At 44.5% G+C, this 18,927-nt stretch overlaps 1 protein-coding gene across 50 annotated transcripts in view; it reads left to right on the forward strand.

The window, feature by feature from the left end:
• Positions 1-18,927, forward strand: part of LOC120945819 — a 162,958-nt gene that overhangs the window by 108,583 nt on the left and 35,448 nt on the right. For all 50 annotated transcript variants that reach the window (XM_040360256.1, XM_040360257.1, XM_040360272.1 and 47 more), the window contains 3 exons: positions 11,634-11,663; positions 15,817-15,846; positions 15,960-15,980. In XM_040360256.1, coding sequence (XP_040216190.1) covers positions 11,634-11,663; positions 15,817-15,846; positions 15,960-15,980 — 81 coding nt within the window. The remainder of the gene's footprint in view (positions 1-11,633; positions 11,664-15,816; positions 15,847-15,959; positions 15,981-18,927) is intronic.

The following is an 18,927-nucleotide window of genomic DNA, read 5'->3' on the forward strand; positions in this document are numbered from 1 at the left end:
CAGCTGCGATCTGTAGCAGGTGTCAATATTAAAGTCATTCTAAAGGCAGAAGGTTTTTTATATTAATGCATTCTATGCCGAGCCACGTCTCCATGTCTGAATGGACACACAGAGCAACAGCTTGGCTCGGGTGCCCCCATAGCAAGCTGCTTGCTGCAGGGGCACTCGGCAGAACGGAGCAGCCAGGAACAACGGTGAGGTACCCGAGAAGAGGAGGATCTGGGTTGCTCTATGAAAAATTAGTACACAGATAAGTATAACATGGTTGTTATATAACATGGTTGCAGTGAGTTTGCAAAAGTAGTACATGTATATGTACATGTAAAAAGTAGTACATGTACTGCTTTTTATGTGAAATCACACTGCACAGAACTGTATGTGAATCGCCCCGGGCCTGGCTCTAAATTCTTTACCATGACATTTGTCAAGACAGAGCTTGATTGCCCAATATATAAAGGGAAGTGTCAAAGCTCATGAAACCACCCTGTTCTATATATAATCCTTCCCATGGTGCCATGAATTAAGTGAAAGGTGTCAGTTGTTCAAGTTGAATGGTCAAATTTGTGTATTGTTAGACTGCCATGGTAGAGATGTTAAAAAACATAGGCCCAGATTCACGTAGGTCGGCGCATCTTTGTGCCGGCGTATCTTTGTGCCGGCGTAGCGCATCTCATATGCGCTACGCCGACGTAACTCTGAGAGGCAAAAGCAGTATTCACAAAGCACTCGCTCCCAAACTTGCGCCGGCGTAACGTAAATTGGCCGGCGTAAGCCCGCCTAATTCAAAGTAGGTTGAAGGAGGGCGTGATACATGTAAATGAACCGTGACCCCATGCAAATGAATGGCCGAACGAACAGCGCATGCGCGCGCATGCTCAGAATCACGTCGCATATACTCCCTAAGATACGACGGCTCAATGCCTACGACGTGAACGTAACCTACGCCCAGCCCCATTCACGTACGACTTACGTAAACTACGTAAAATACGATGGCTGTTCCATCGCTGTTCCGTCGTCCATACCCTAACATGACTTACCCCTGCTTTAGGTGGAATAACTTTACGCCGGACGTACGCCTTACGTAAACGGTGTAGATTACAGCGGCGGGCGCAAGTACGTTCTTGAATCGGCGTATCTAGGTCATTTACATATTCGACGCGTAAATCAATGGAAGCGCCCTTTGCGGCCAGTGTAAATATGCGCCCAAGATACGACGGCATAGGAGACTTACGTTGGTCGTATGAAGCCAAAATTCAGGCGTATCTTGTTTGCTGAATAAGGCGCATAGATACGACGGCGCATCCGTGGACTTACGCGCCGTATCAGAAGATACGTCTGCGTAAGTCCTTTCTAAATCCGGGCCATAATGTGCAGGGGTGGACTGGCCATTCGGGCACTGCCCGAGGGCCCCATGCCAATAGGGGGCCCCATCAGGGTTGCCAGCCTCAGTAAAACCAGGGACAGTATGTAAAAATCTGTGTTTTTTTTTAAATCCCAAGATTATAACTGCCCGCCTCTCCAGTACCTTTTAAGTGTGTGTATATGTATTCTGTGTGTATATACACTGTGTGTGTATATTGTGTGTCTGTGTATACTGTGTATGTATACTGTATGTGTGTATACTGTGTGTCCCCATAATCTCCTATTGCCTGGGGGCCCCATAATCTCCTATTGCCTGGGGGCCCCATAATCTCCTATTGCCCGGGGGCCCCATAATCTCCTATTGCCCAGGAGCTCCTTATTATGTGTATTATACTGTAATTTTTTAATGCATATTTTTTATATTACAGGAATGAATATGGGTGTAAACTTCGGAGCCGGTAATATTTTGTTTTACACTTTTGTACCTCTAAAACCACAGAATTTTCCAATGTAAACACATCTACACTAATAGATTATATTTACTTGGAATGGTGAAACTAAACTCTCATTTAACATGAACTATTTTAATCATCATGCTGATAGCATTAATAAATAGATAAGAGGGTACAGTAATACCTTGGTGTGCAAGTAACGCGGTATACGAACGTTTTGAAAGACCAGCAACATTTTTTTTTTACATTTTGACTTGATATGCGAGCGCAGACTTTATATATATGAACAGTACAATCCATGTAGTAAAGCCACTGGTGTATGCAGTACTATATGTGGCCAGAGGTCCAGGGGCGCTGGTGGCTCCCAGTGCTTCCTGGAGAACTCAGAGACGCTCTGAGACTCTCCCAGCTGGGTGGGGCGGGCAAAACATGCGTCGGAGCACCGGAAAGTTTCCGAGTGTCTCCGAGCATCTCCGAGTTCTTCATGAAGGGCTGGGAGCCACCAGTGCCCCCCCCCCCCGCACCTCTGATCACATCCAATCAGGAGAGAGAGGGGGCAGGCCCAGGCTGCAGCTCTGTGTCTGAATGGACACACAGAGCTGCAGCTCGGCTTGGGTGTCTCCATAGCAAGCTGCTTGCTGTGGGGGCACTCAACAGGAGGGAGGGGCCAGGAGCAGCGAAGAGGGACCCGAGAAGAGGAGGAACTGGGCTGCTCTGTGCAAAACCACTACACAGAGCAGGCAAGTATGACATGTTTGTTATTTTTAACCAAAATAAAACAAGACTTTAGTATCACTTTAATTTCCACTTTAATATGTTTACTGTTAAAACCCAAATAAACATTTTAAATCAACTAAATGCATACCAGGTATATCAGTACAAAAAGGTGTTCAAATTTGTAGGTCCTATTTACACCAGTGTTCTGCTGTCATTTAGCATACACTTGTTGATGTGTGCTTGTTATTGAGCCTTTGGTCACCTTTTTATTCATTATTAGATCAAAAATACATTTGGAATGTCTTGATAATACAGATTTTATACTTTTACCAGGAACGCAATTGGATGCACCCCCTCAAACAGGTAATAGTTTACAACTAAGCAGCACAGAGCTGTCAGCCTAGTGGGACAGAAAGTCTGTCCATTGCGGCCCTGGATATTAGACCCTTTTATCAAAGCTGTATATCTGTACTTTACAGGAATAAATTGGGGAACAAAGTCTGGAGCAGGTAATCCTTTTTTTTTTCTTTCTAGTTTCATTGATTATTACATTAGCTGGTAGTAGTAAGTCACATTCAACTGGCCTTGTTATGTAATGTTGAAAATGTTTCGATGCTTTTTGATGCAGCTTCCTTAGTTCTATGAGTGCCAAGAACAAACCCCAACATTTTTAGCCACCCAAGTAACTCAGTTACTTTATTCTTTTAACCGTGGGATATGTCAAGGCCAGTGGCGTAGCGCGGGTTGTCAGCGCCTGGGGCGAGGCAAGTAATTTGCAACCCCTGACCCATGGATTAAACTTATTTTCAGCTAGCTCCAGTCTGGTCACATGATCCACTGTGTTAGACAGCAGTGGCTGTAGGGAAGAGGATAGCGTGCTTGATAATGACTGGTAAAGCCTGGAGTGGTGACATTGTGCATATGTTCCTATGTCCCATCTGTTGCTGGCACTCCCTCCTCTCCACACTCGTGACAGCGCCCCCCTAAATTTTGCACCCGGGGCGGTGGTCCCCCTTGCACCCCCCACGCTACGCCACTGGTCAAGGCAGATTTTGATTGTCCAATACATGATAAGAAGTATGAAAGTTTGTGAACCACCCTGTTCTATTTATACAATCCTTCCCAGGGTGTCATGTATTAAAGGAAAGGTGGAATTTGTTTGGGTTGCATGATCAAAGGTGAGTATTGTCAGATTGCCATGGTAGAGATGTTAAACAGAATTATATGTGTATTATAAATCTGTACAAAGTATAAGCAGCTGTGTGGAATGTTGTAAGATAATCTTTAGTTTATGAAAGTTTCATATTTATATTTTGCAGGAATGGGTTTTGGTGTTAACTCCGGAGCTGGTAATATTTAGTTCATTATTTTATATATAATTCAAATGAAAAATCTACAGTAATGGATTTAAAGCTGAACTCCAAGTTGTTTTCATTAACTGTAATAAAGTAGAATTCCAACCAAAGCCTAATTAGTCTTAAAAATGTCCCCACCACCCTCTTAACACCTATTCTGATTAACCTATGTAAAAGAGATTGGTGTACTTACCTATTTTCAGCTCACTCTGGTCCGGTCATGTGATCTGGCTCCACGGGGTCAACCAGCGGTGGTTTCAGGAAAGAGGAGGGAGGGCTCAACAATAGCTGGGAAATGGGAGCCTATGGGTGATGTCTTCGCTCCCAGAATTCCCAGTCACTGTCGAGAGCTATTTCCCCTCCCCTGCAGCCGTCACTGGCAGACACAGGGGATCATGTGTCATAGGTGTTAGGAGAAGGGAGGGAGCATTTTTAATACTAGTTAGGTTTGGCTGAAATTCTACTTTAACCACTTCCCGCCTGGCCAATAACATATTGACATCCGGGAAGTGGTTCTGTTATCCTGACCACATCATATGACATCCAGCAGGATAACATGCCAGCGCGCTCCCGTGGGGGACTGCAGTGCGGCGTTCGTGTGTGCGGCATGACAGTCTGACACGCTGCATCTCCGATCATGATAAGGAGCCTCTGTCAGAGGCTTCTTACCATGTGATAAGCTGTGACCAATCACAGCTGATCATCGTGTGAACCAGTAAGTGCCTGTAAACGGCATTCCACGGTTGGCGCTGACAGGTAGAGCCAATTATCAGCACAGCCCCCTCAGATGTGCCAATCACCTGCCAATCAGTGCCCAGCAGTGTCCCCAAAGACTGCCAGTGCCCACCACAGTGCCAATCAGTGCCCACCATGGTGCCAATCAGAGCCCACCACAATGCCAATCAGTGGCCATTACAGTGCAAATCAGTGCTCAGCAGTAATACCTGTGAGTAACACATCAGTACGTCATCATCAGTGCTGCCCATCAGTGCCACCTGTCAGTGCCACCTATCAGTGCCAATCAGTGCCGCCTGTCAGTGCCCATCAGTGCCGTCTGTCAGTGCCCATCAGTTCTGTCTGTCAGTGCCCATCACAGCCGCCTGTCAGTGCCCATCAGTGCCGCCTATCAGTGCCGCCTCTTGGTACCCATCAGTAAATATCAGTGCCTATTAATTCTACATTTCAGTGCCTCCTCATCAGTGCCCATCAGTGCCACTTTATCAGTACCGCCTCATTAGTGCCCGTCAGTGAAGAGGAAAACTAAATTTTATGACAGAAACTGAGAAAAACTTTATTAACACAGGGCAGTTGGACTAGAGGGGCAGGTAGTATACATCTAGTACTGGCTACAAAAGAACATTTTCTCAAATCTGCAATATTTGTATTTTACAGGGAACTGGGATAAGATATCTGGAAGAGGTAATAGCTTTTTTTATGGGTATCTTTTACATTTGTACAATGTATAAGCAGCTATGTAAAATATTATTAAAGCGGTTGTAAACCCTCCTATCTTTTTCAGCCAAGGAAGCTGCCATCTTGGCTTTTGTTCAATCTTCAACTGCCATGAAGCTGCACATGTGATCAGTTATGACACCAGCCATTGGATGGTTTGACAGTTTGGTTGAGAGCTCAACCAATGTGCAGTTAGCATTCCCGGCATGCCGGGAATGTTAACAGTTTTTTTTAAGTGTTACATCGATGGGTTTACAACCGCTTTAAGAGATTAACAGAACCATTTTTCAATAAATATTTGTATATTACAGGAGCGGGTGCAAACTTTGGAGCTGGTAATATTTAGTTTTATACTTTTTTTTTTTTAATTTTTATTGTTTTATATTTTTTTTTATATTTTGTTTTATACTTATATGCATATATGTAAAATAATATTAAGAGAGATTAACAGAACCATTTTTCAATGAATATTTGTATTTTGCAGGAATGGGCGCAAACTTTGGAGCTGGTAATATCTTGTTTTATACTTTTTTTTACATCTAAAACCACATATTAGTCCAATGTAAAAAAATATACTGCGATTGATTATATTTAATTTACTTGGAATGGTTTACTGTATTCACTGTTAAAACCCAACGGAACATTTTAAACCAACTAAATATATATCAAGTGCATCAATACAAAAAGTGTTAAAAATCTTAAGCTGGCCACAGATGGATATTCTTTTTTGTGATCAGTCAGCCAGCTGGTCAAAAAACCTGGACAGATTCCTCTATCTCCACGATTGGGGTGGATGGAGGAATCCTCCCTGCAGCACTGTTGTATTCTGACAGCACGCCTCCTCCACTGTTAGAATACACTGATCAGCGCTGAAGCCAATTAATAAGCTGACTGGGTGAAGATTTTCCTATAGTCCCGTTCAAGAGAATTTGATCTTTAGATGGAGTGGGAACAGTCAAAGATCAATCAAAATTTGGCCGGTTCAGCAGGAATTTTGGGCCAGATTCACGTAGACTATCGGCGGCGTAACATATCATAGATACGTTACACCGGCGCAAGTTTTCATCGCAAGTGCCTGATTCACAAAGCACTTGCAATGAAAACTACGTCGGCGGCCTCCGGCGCAAGGCGGGCCAATTCAAATGGGCGTGTGCCATTTAAATTAGGCGCGCTCCCGCGCCGGACCTACTGCGCATGCTAAGTTGCGCAATTCCCATCGTGCTTTGCGCGCCGTGATGTCATTTTTTCGAACGGCGACGCGCGTAGCGTAATTCCGTTTTCCCGGACGGCTTACGCAAACGACGTTCATTTTTAAATTTCAACGCGGGAACGACGGCCATACTTTAGACAGCAATAAGTTTGCTGACTAAAGTTTGGGCACCCAAAACGACAACTAACTTTGCGACGGGAAACTAGACTGGCGGCGACGTAGCGAACGCGAAAATCTGTTGTGGATCGCCGTAACTCCTAATTTGCATACCCGACGCTGGTTTACGACGCGAACTCCCCCCAGCGGCGGCCGCGGTACTGCATCCTAAGATCCGACAGTGTAAAACAATTACACCTGTTGGATCTTATGGATATCTATGCGTAACTGATTCTATGAATCAGTCGCATAGATAGAAACAGAGATATGACGGCGTATCGGGAGATACGCCATCGTATCCCTTTTGTGAATCTGGCCCTTTGATCCATCTATAGTCAGCTTGAGAGCCTATTTATTTCAGAGTGGTCTGTTTCTGCTTAGCGCACACTTATGATAAACACAGATTTGTTAATTGGTGACTTAGGTCACCTTGTTATCAATTATTATTTCAAAATTTAGAATGTCATGCTCATGCAACTTTTATACTTTTACCAGGAAAGCAATTGAATGCACCATCGCAAACAGGTAATAAATTACAAGTCAGATTTTTATTTATTGAACACATGGTAAAAAGGTTCCAGTCTGCTGAACTGCCTGTCCATGCAATCTGGCTGGGCCCTTATTTTTGATAGCTCTGCAAAATGTGTGTATTTTTTGTTGTTGAAATGGTTTATTGTGTATTTGTAGTAGAACTTTCTAGTAGAGGTTTGTGACAGTTATTTTTTACTCCTTTGTGAGTAGAGTGATGAATCTCAACCCCTCTACCCCTAACAGCCTTGGTGTGCCTTCACTGTCTATGATGCCTGATATTGTGACACCAAGACTGGCCAGTCAAGTGGGGTACAACAAATAAAACATACAAATAGTAGCGCTAAAAACTATGATGATAAAAATCAAATGAATGATATATGAAAAAGTAGAAGTCCGAATATATATAGTGAAATTTTTTTTGGACCAGTAGAAAAAAGGTGAATAGTTCCAAAACCAGATGTCCGATATATAAACCAGAAAAAAGAGGAAAAAATTCCAAATATAAGTGTGGGAAGGAAACTTGATTGATATGTGAACACAGTGAATGGTTCCAAATCAATGGTGATTTTCTCTTGAGAGTGATAAACACTAGTGATGAACCCGCCACCAATATAGCAGAGGCTTACCAGATATATAGAACCCAAATGAGCCTACGCCCAGAGGGTCAATCAAGCTTGATGTATACAAAGGCTGTATCAGGATAGTACTCAATCTTCATACGACAACACCACCAAGGTAAAGGAAGATGTTCAATGGTATAAGATAATCACTCCCGAATGGTCACACCATAGCACCGATGTATGGAGAGAGGTGAACAGAAGAGGCACGTAGCATAATACCGTAGGAACTGGATATTTAATAATGGTTATAAACACTTACATGAAAGTGGAAATAAAACAGCATATCAATCAATATGTCCGTGGCAGCAGTGGAATCACCCAACGCATTTCACAAAAACTTGCTTTGTCTGGAGTGTTCAAGTGGGGTAGGAGTGAAGTGCCATAGAGATGTTGGCCTAGTGGGACAGAATGTATAAATGTGGTCCTGATTATTAGACCTTTGTATCAAAGCTGTATATCTGTACTTTACAGGAATGAATTGGGAAGCAATGTCTGGAGCAATGTCTGGAGGAGGTAATCTTGATTTGTTCCACATTATCATTATTTCATTAGCTAATAGTAGTATGTCACATTCAACTGGGCTTATTCTGTAATGTTGAAGATGTTTTCAGCTTATTTAAACAGCTTCTTTGGTTTTAATGAGTGCCAGGAACATACCCCTAAATGTATAGCCACCAGTGGTGGCTGGTGCTCCGTATTTTGGTGAGGTGGCAAACAAACCTGCCCCCCACACTCACACATAACGCCATCATCCCCTCTACCCTTGGTGCTGCTGGACCTCTCTGCGGCGTTTGACACCATTGACCATTCTATCCTTCTCTCTAGAATGCAATCCTTATTTGGCTGTGAGGACGCAGTGTTAAATTGGATTAGATCCTTCCTGTCCGAAAGAACACACTCCATAAAAATGGAGTCGTACCGCTCAAATACCCAGTCATTGACCTGCGGGGTACCTCAGGGCTCTGCCCTTTCTCCCTTATTCTTTAACTGCTACATGCGCCCACTTGCCGACCTCATTACCAGCTATGGTCTAGGCTGCCAGATCTATGCGGATGACACACAGATCTTGGCAGACCTTGCAAGTGGACCTAATATGCCTGAGCAGCTGAATAAGGGATTATCTAACATCCAACAATGGATGGACTCAAACAGGCTAGGCCTTAACGCCGACAAAACTGAGCTTTTGCTGATCGCCCACAGGCCAACTCTACCTTTTTACCTGCCTGGCCATCCTCGTTTGGCCCTGCCCCAACTCCAGCTAAGCAGGTAAAAAATCTGGGTATAATTTTTGATGCTGAACTAAGCTTCGTACCTCACGCAAAATATTGCATAAAATCAGCCAACTATCATCTGCAATTATTACGGAAAATTAAGAATCTCTTCACTCAGCATAACCGTATGATCTTAGTTCATGGACTTATCCACTCTAGGTTAGATTGTTCTAACGTTTTCTTTCTAGGGCTCCCACAGAAGTGGATAAAACGATTGCAGATTACACAGAATCATGCTGCAAGACTAGTCACAAACTGCCCAAGGCGGAATCACATCTCCCCGGTGCTTAAGAATCTACACTGGCTCCCGATAGCAAAACGGGTTGAGTTCAAGGCACTCTGCCTGGTGTTTCGGGCCTATTGGCAACTAGGTCCGATGTACTTATCGAATATGACACAACACTACTGTCCACCCAGAGAGCTTCGCTTGACTGACGCCCTGTTAGCAATTATTCAATCTAGTCGATCAGCTTCAAACGGTGGCCGCCGGCTCCAAACACTGGGGAACTCTCTTTGGAACCAGCTCCCTCATCAGCTCCGAGCATCCTCCTCCTTGATGGCCTTCCGTAAGGGCTTGAAAACACTTCTTTTTTCACAAGCCTACAGATAGAGACTTGGCCTTCCAAGCCCTTAGCATGACGCTGCCTTAATCCCAGGCTGCGGTCCATGGTCAGGGAGTAGGGATAGGCTTTTTGTGCCCTGACACCCCCCCCCTTCTTTTTATATTTCTGTTTATTTCTTGTCTGTTCCCCTCTTTTATTTAGATGTCCTAGTTTCTTCTTTTTGCTCTTGGGAACTGGATACCCCCAGCTTGTTGGTAAGCGCTTAGACGCGAGTTTCACAACTCGCATTCGGCGCTCTATAAGTATTTATTCCAATCCAATCTACCCAGGGGCGGACTGACAACTCATGGGGCCCCCGGGCAATAGGAGATTATGGGGACCCGGACAATAGGAGATTATGGGGCCCGCAGACAATAGATTATGGGGCCACACAGTATACACATACAGTATACATACACAGTATACATACACACAGAATAAACATGCACACACTGAAAAGGTACTGGAGACTACAGTATTTTTACATACTGTCCCTGGTTTTACTGAGGCTGGCAACCCTGATGGGGCCCCCTAGTGGCATGCTGACAGCCCGAATGGTCAGTCCGCCCCTGCCTCTACCCTACCAGGTCAGCCTTGGTACTCACACTGCTCCCCGCTCTCTGCACCGGCTCCTGCTCTTCCTCCCATCTGCAATCTGTGTAAGCTCGGTCTCTTCCCTCCCAGGCAGCTCTCGTTACAGACGTACCTTGGAGCTATGGGCTCTGCTAGGAGGACGGTGCTCAGTGCGACCTTGCCGAGGGACCATTGTTTCTTCTCACGGCCAAGCAGGAAGTGGGTCCTCAGACCCAATTGGCTGGGAGTCCTAAGACTCAGAGCCTGCTTCCTGATTGGCCTGGAGTAGAAGCAGGAAGACATTAGCGAAAATTCTAATAATGTGCTTAAAAAAAAAAAAACATTAAAATCCATGCGTCTGGTGCCCTGCATGTAGAATAGAGGCTAGGCACATTGAAAGTAGGGGGTTGGCGCCCCTGCACCCCTAATGGAGCGGCCGCCACTAATAGCCACTGAAGTAACTCAATCACTAAAGGGCCCATTCACACCTGAGAGATTTTCTGCTTGTAGCTCTAATGCCTAGTACACTCGATCGATTTTCCCGACTGTCAAAAGACTGCCGGGAAACCCAAAGGGAAAACCGAGAACCGGCTTGGTCCCTTTTCCCCTGTACACATGGCCGGTTTTCCTGACAGGAAAACTGCCAGTAGAACTTTGGTCAGGAAAACCGGCCGTGTGTATGCTCCCTCGCAGTGTTTGCCATAGGGAAAAAAACGCCACATGTTTTCATTTTTTAAACTGCAGTTTTCCGGTCAGGAAAATTGCTGAGGAGCATACACACGTCCGGTTTTCCCCGCCAAAAGAAAACACAGCATTTTTCCCGATGGGAAAAACGATTGTGTGTACTAGGCATAACACACTCAACAAGCCAAATCCTACACAAGCTTCTTTTGGGCAGATTAAACATGTTTTTGGCCCCATAGACTTCAATAGAAAGGCCTGACTTGAGTGTTTTAAGAGCATTGTTTGCTGAAACGGCAGCTCTCCATCCATAATTTCCTCTTCCTCTCCTCCCCCTAGTGCTTTCTATTTGCTAAACCAAAACGCCTGAAGCTGTAAAATGCTTGTAATATGCCTTCAAAACAGCTTGTGTGAAAGCTTGTGAAACCACCCTGTTTTATTTACATAATCCTTCCCGTGTGCCATGAATTAAGGGAAAGGTGTCATTTGCTCGGGTTGCATAGCTGAAGGTGTGTATTGTTGGATTTTCATGTTAGAGATGGCAAAACAGCACTATATGTGTATAATAAATCTGTATAATGTATAAGCAGTTGTGTGGAATGTTGTAAGATGATCTTTTATTTATAAAAGTTGCATATTTGTATTTTGCAGGAATGGGTTTTGGTGTTAATTCTGGAGCTGGTAATATTTAGTATTATATTTATATATAACTCCAGCTAGATCAAGTTGTATTCATTAAATGTATAAAATGTAATAATTTAGCTAGTGTAAGTACCTGAATTTGACTTGGTATCAGCTGCTTGCAATGCCCTAGAGGGCAGAACTCAGGCTTGGAGAGGATGGGACTGAAAGCCAATCAGGTGTACTATATATAAATGCATTGACAAAGAACATGCCGATTGGGTACAGTGTGCTCAGTGTGCTCAGGGTGACATCATCAATCTTCTGCTCGTCTTTCACAGTCCAATCAGCAAGCTGCTAGATGAGAGAGGATACCAAGGTATTCCATAAAGTGGACCTTCAGTAATTTTTAAAAAAAATTCCATCTTCTGCCCTTGTTGTTTTAACTTTATATAGTAAAATATTTTTTTTCTGCCAGTAAATACCTTATACAGCCCACTTCCTGTTTCTTGTATGGAAAAAAAGCCTAGGCTTATGACATCATGCTTCTCTCTCTCTCTCTCTCTCTCTCTCTCTCTCTCTCTCTCTCTCTCTCTCTCTCTCTTTCACTCATGAGAGTTTGCCAGGAAGGGAGGGGGGATGAGTTATAAGAGGGCAAATCATGGCTGTAGAGCTGGAGGTGTGCCTCTGTGTAAATCCAGGAAGTGAACAGGCAGCAGCTTCAGCTGCCCACAGTTAAAATGGTTGCAGCCAGACTCAGTGGAGGGTGATTTCTGAAGCATATTTGCATAATATGCAAAGTGGTTGGGGGGAAGCTTCAGAATGGCAAATATGTTTTTATTACAAATTATGTGAGCAAATTGCAGTTCCTCTTGAACCACTTCAATACAGGGCATTTTCACCCCCATCCTGCCCAGACCAATTTTTCATTTTCAGGGCTGTCACACTTTCAATTGCGCGGTCATACAACACTGTACCCAAATGAAATCTTTATGTTTTTTTCCCCCACAAATAGAGTTTTCTTTTGGTGGTATTTTATCACCTCTGCAGTTTTTATTTTTTGCGCTATAAACAAAAGAAGAGCGACAATTTTGAAAAAAAACACAATATTTTTTACTTTTTGATTTAATAAATATAATTTTTTTTTCGCCTAAAATTTTTTTCCTCAGTTTAGGACGATACATATCCTTCTACATATCTTTGGTAAAAAAAATCGCAATAGGCGTATATTGATTGGTTTGCGGAAAATTTATAGCGTCTACAAAATAGGGGATAGATTTATTGCATTTTTTTTTTCTTCTTTTTTTTTTTTTACTAGTAATGGCGGCAATTTTTATTGTGACCGTGACATTGCGATGGACACATCGGACACTTTTCACACATTTTTGGATCATTCACATTTATACAGCGATTAGTGCTATAAAACTGCACTGATTACTGTGTAAATGTGACTGGCAGGAAAGGGGTTAACACTAGGGGCGTGGAAGGGGTTAAATATGTTCCCTGGGAGTGATTCTTACTGTAGGGGGAGGGGGAATCACAAGGAGAGGAGACCGATGTGTGTTCCTCTGTACCGGGAACACACATTGGTCTCCTCAACTCTGACAGGAGGTGGATCCACACGTCTGTCGTGGTCACAGACTTCGCGGCTGCCCGGCATACACACTGGGTCCCGATCGATGCCACGTGCGTGAGCCGTTCGTTCGGCCATGCATTTACATGGGGTCACGCTCAGGGGCGGACTGACAACTCATGGGGCCCCCGGGCAATAGAAGATTATGGGGCCCCTCTGGCTTTCAGATGGCCACCACGCCAGGAGGCAGTGCAGAGGCAGGGCAGCTAAAATTTTGGGATATTCACATTAAAAGCATGTCAGTTTCGGACATATCAGGGACAGATCTAAAAAAAAAACAGATTTTTACATACTGTCCCTGATTTTACTGAGCCTGGCAACCCTGATGGGGCCCCCTAGTGGCATGGGGCCCTCGGGCAGTGCCCGAGTGACTCAATGGTCAGTCCGCCCCTGGTCACGCTTCATTATAATACAACACGCCCACTGCCTTGCTACTTTGAATTACGCAGGCTTATGCCCGCCCATTTACGTTACGCCGGTGTAAATATGGGAGCAAATGCTTTGTGAATACTGTACTTGCCTCTCAATGTTACGACGGCGTAGCACATATGAGATGCACTACGCCTATCTAAAGATGCGCCGATCTCTCTGAATCTGGCCCAATGTCTTTTAAGCATAATTTTCAGAGATTTACAATATACTGTAGTAGCACTCTTCAAGCAGACAGAGTTTTGGCTGAGTGTATTAGAAATAATTTTAAAGTGGATGTAAACAATGTAGAGAATAAGATTTCCTATCATCTGTGCCCAGTCTTGCCACACCGATTTAATCCAGCTCTGAGCAATCCTCTTTTTAATCCAGCTCTGAGCAATAAAAGAGGATTGCTCAGAGCTGGATTAACTCTGTGTGGCAAGACTGGGCACAGATGATAGGAAATCTTATTCTCTACATTGTGATATCCAATTTAACCATTTAAAATTTTCTTTCAATAAGAAAAATGGTAAAACAGTGCAAACAAAATATTTACAGAAAAAGCTAAAAGAAAAGAATAGATACAATAATACAACACAAAACAAAAAGTATCAAAAGGGGATCAAGAATGCAAGTGCATAAAGTAGTAGTAAACTCTGTTCTACCACTTGTGTATACAGGCAAGGTACTAGGTACTGTGCAGTGGCGGCTGCTCCTCAAATTTTTTGGGGGTGGGCGCAAACGAAAAAAAAACAATTACAGCCTCGCTGTGCCCATCAAATGCAGCCACTGTGCCCATCAAATGCAGCCACTGGGCCCATCAAATGCAGCCACTGTGCCATCAATTGTCACCACTGTGCCATGCCAAACGCAGCCACTGTACCATGCCATCAAACGCAGCCACTGTGCCATCAATTGTCACCACTGTGCCATGCCAAACGCAGCCACTGTACCATGCCATCAAACGCAGCCACTGTGCCATCAATTGTCACCACTGTGCCATGCCATCAAATGCAGTCACTGTGCCATGCCATCAAACGCAACCACTGTGCCATCAATTGTCACCACTGTGCCATGTCATAAAACGCAGCCACTGAGCCATGCCATAAAACGCAGCCACTGTGCCATCAATTTTCACCACTGTGCCATGCCATCAAAGGCAGCCACTGTGCCATGCCATAAAACGCAGCCACTGTGCCATCAATTGTCGCCGCTGTGCCAATTGTCGCCATTGTGCCCTTTGTCACCACCGTGCCCTTTAATTGTCGCCACTGTGCCCATTGATGCCACTGTGGCCATTGTCGCCACTGTGGCCATTGTCGCTGCTGTGCCCTGTAAAATCCCCCCCCCCCCCGGCACTTACCTTTTCTGGGGGTCAGCCATCCTCCTTCCACGTCCCTCAATGTCTTCTCCCGCCCTCGATGTAGCTTCAGCCAATCAGGTTACCGGTAACCAGAACTGGTGAACCTGATTGGCTGAGACGCCTGTCAGTCTTATCTAAGGAACGCACCCCCCGTACGTCCCTTAGAAAATTTTACTCGGGCCATCTGGCCATCTGAATAGTCGGCGGCAGCGGCAACAATAACATAGATTCATGCAATGCATGAATCTATGTTATTGTATCAGTGGCGGTGCGAGAGCCAGAGGGGGCGGCGCTGCGGCGCCCTCTATAGACGCACCGCCACTGGTACTGTGAATATCTCCTAAACTTTCACAGGGTAGGAGGTATTCAGAGTGCATACAGCCGATGATGTTACCGCCAAATGCACTCTGAAGGTCCGGCATACAGTGCTGGACCGAAGGTCCCGTGCCGTAAAAGGCTGCTCCCGTACGCATGTGTGGGACTGATGTCATCGCATCCCTGGCCACTCATGTAGCTGGAAAACGCTAACCCAAATGTGAACCCGAATCTGGCCCAATGTGTCCATCTCTTCCAGTCATGGTTTCTAGGTGTATTGATATAGAATAGAAAAATGAGTTAAGGGTTCAAGCTCTCTGCACCCAGCCTCAGCATCCCTTGTGGGACTTTTACATTTTTACATCTGATAAAGTTAGTGGCATAATAAGACATAAGAGTGGAATAAGAGGGAGGCAGCACAGTGCTATTAAACTGGAAGAACAAGAAGTATAAATCTGCTTTGGTTTAAACAGCTTATTTGGATTTTACAGGAATGAACTGGGGTGCAAACTCAGGAGCAGGTAATAACTGTTTTATTTATTTTTCTTTCATTTAAATGTTTGAATATTATATAGATAACTGCATGGAATATAAAAAAAACTTTTTGAAAAAGATAAATTTTTGTATTTTACAGGAATGAACATGGGTGGAGCCGGTAATATTGTGTTTTAATTTTTTCTACATTTAAAACCACATACTCTTCCAAATATAAGCATACAGTACACTAATGGGTTATATTTAAAGAATTAAACCCACTTTGCCAAAAGAAGGTTGAAATAATAAAAGTTCAAAGAATGTTATTAGATCTTTAATCAGACATATGTTTTCAAATGCATTCTGCCCAGGATATTCAAGGCACACCTCTAGTGATAATCATCACAATAATTAGTGTGCTATGTCAGATTGTTATTCCATCTTTCAAGCCCTATAAGTGGCTGGCATCATAGCTGGTGTGCAGCACCATGGCGACTGCAATCTGACTGTACAATCTTTGTACAATCAACTCTACATTAACCAAAACTGTATTATGAGGACCTACATAAACGATGCAATCAATTTGTATCCAATCAGGCAGGCCCTTACACTATGTTGATCTACTGTTGGTAGATCTAAGGATGACCACACAACATACAATCTGATTGTATAATCTCCTTTAAATCTACCATTAACTTGGTAATGCTTGGGTTGTCTTGAATTGATACTAATTGAATGGATTGTTTAGGTTTCACTTCATTTTAGGTAAATCTAAAAGAGATTGTACCAAGTACAATAAATATGTATAGTGCATGGGCAGCTTAATGGAAATTGTACAATCAGATTTTAATGTCCATGGTGAGCTTAAGATAGCGGCATACTCAGCAGATAGGAGAGTTTAGTTCTGCTTTATTTCAAGAGATTCTGTATTTACTATTAAAGCCCAACTGAATTTTCATTCTAAATCAGCTAAATACATTCCAGGTTCAGCATAACAAAAGGTGTGCAAGGTTCTACAGTTCTGTAGCACCCCCTTGACCCCAGGAGGCATGGCGGTAACCCCCAGAGATGGGGTGGGCTGACATTTCATCTCAGAGGTAGATCTCTTAGGCAAAGTGGGACCTAAAGACAGATGGGCGCCAGTCACTTTTACTTGAAAACACAAAATTATTTATTACTCAGTCAAGGGAAGAGAAGTTTAGACATCACAGACAACAAATTGTCATTGGCTGACTACAGTCATCCAGAACTTAAAGCTCCTTGACATCATTATACCATTACATATACCATTACATTCGGCATCGTAGCGCGAGCTACGGTATGCCGGTCTTAAATTTTTAATCCCCGTACTCACTGTGCTATCGATCATTGAAGTTTCCGACTCCCGCGGGGAATGGGCGTGCCTATGGAGAGGGAGGATGATTGACGGCCGGCTCTGGCACGTCACGCTCCCCGAAGACAGCCGGAGTAGGTCTCGGCTCTTCACGGCGCCTGCGCACAGGCTATGCGCAGGCGCCGTGAATAGCCAAGCCTATTTCGGCTATTTCCGGAGGAGCGTGACGTGCCAGGGCCGGCCGTCAATCACCTTCTCTCACCATAGGAACGCCCATTCCCCGGAATCTTCAACGATCCATAGCACGGTGAGTACGGGGATAAAAAATGTAAGACCGGCATACTGTAGCTCGCGCTACGATGCCGAATGTAATGGTATAATAAAAAAAATTATTATTTTTTTTTTAATAGGGTGAACCCCCGCTTTAATGTTTGGACAATCCTACTTAAGGCAGAGTGGCTACAGTTTGTTTATTTACATTTCAGCCAAAGCCTGAGTACAAAGGCATATCCTGTACCAGCATACTGCAGTGAAGGACCCTTGCTCTATGTAAAAAAACAATGGTCTCTCTCCAGAGGTTTGACACTCCCCCTACTGAGCCAGAGTTCTCCAATTAGCATGAGTTCTGAGTCAGCAGGGGGAAATTTCAACCCTTTGACAGGAACATACCCCAACATGTGCAGCTACCCAAGTAACTTGCTTAAATCTATTACCGTGGGATGTGTTAGGCCTCGTACACACGATAGGATAGCCAGAGGACAACGGTCTGAAGGACCGTTGTCTTAGGTTAACCTATGAAGCTGACTGATGGTCAGTGGCGGCTGGTGCTCAAAATTTTTGGGGGGGCGCAAAGGAAAAAAAAAATTGCAGTCTCACTGTGCCCAATTGCAGCCACTGTTACATGCCATCAAATGCAGCCACTGTGCCATCAATGCCATGCCATTAAACGCAGTCACTGTGCCATCAATTCGCACCACTGTGCCATCAATTCGCACCACTGTGCCATGCCATTAAACGCAGCCCCTGTGCCATACATTGTCACCACTGTGCCATGCCATTAAACGCAGCCAATGTGCCATACATTGTCACCACTGTGCCATGCCATTAAACGCAGCCCCTGTGCCATACATTGTCACCACTGTGCCATGCCATTAAACGCAGCCACTGTGTCATCCATTGTCACCACTGTGCCATACATTGTCACCACTCTGCCATGCCATTAAACGCAGCCACTGTGCCATACATTGTCACCACTGTGCCATGCCATTAAACGCAGTCACTGTGCCATCCATTGTCACCACTGTGCCATGCCATTAAACGCAGCCCCTGTGCCATACATTGTCACCACTGTGCCATGCCATTAAACGCAGCCCCTGTGCCATACATTGTCACCACTGTGCCATGCCATTAAACGCAGCCACTGTGCCATCCATTGTCACCACTGTGCCATGCCATTAAACGCAGCCACTGTGCCCTTTAATGGTCGCCGCTGTGCCAATTGTCCCCACTTTGCCCTGTAAATTGCGTCCCCCCGGCACTTACCTTTACTGGAGTCAGGCATCCACGTCCCACGATGTCTTCTCCCGCCCTCGATGACTGACAGGCGTCTCAGCCAATCAGGTTACAGGTAGCCAGAACCGGCCAACGTGATTGGCTGAGACGCCTGTCATCTTATTCAAGGGGCGTACAGTCTGTGCGCTCCGAGAATAAGCTTCCGGGCTGTATTGGGAAAGCCTATCAGAGCCGTTGGCTTTGATAGACATTTCCCTACAGCCAACCAGCTGGCGTTATTCAG

Source organism: Rana temporaria, chromosome 7 (genome assembly GCF_905171775.1).
Source record: "Rana temporaria chromosome 7, aRanTem1.1, whole genome shotgun sequence".
Lineage (NCBI taxonomy): Eukaryota > Metazoa > Chordata > Amphibia > Anura > Ranidae > Rana > Rana temporaria.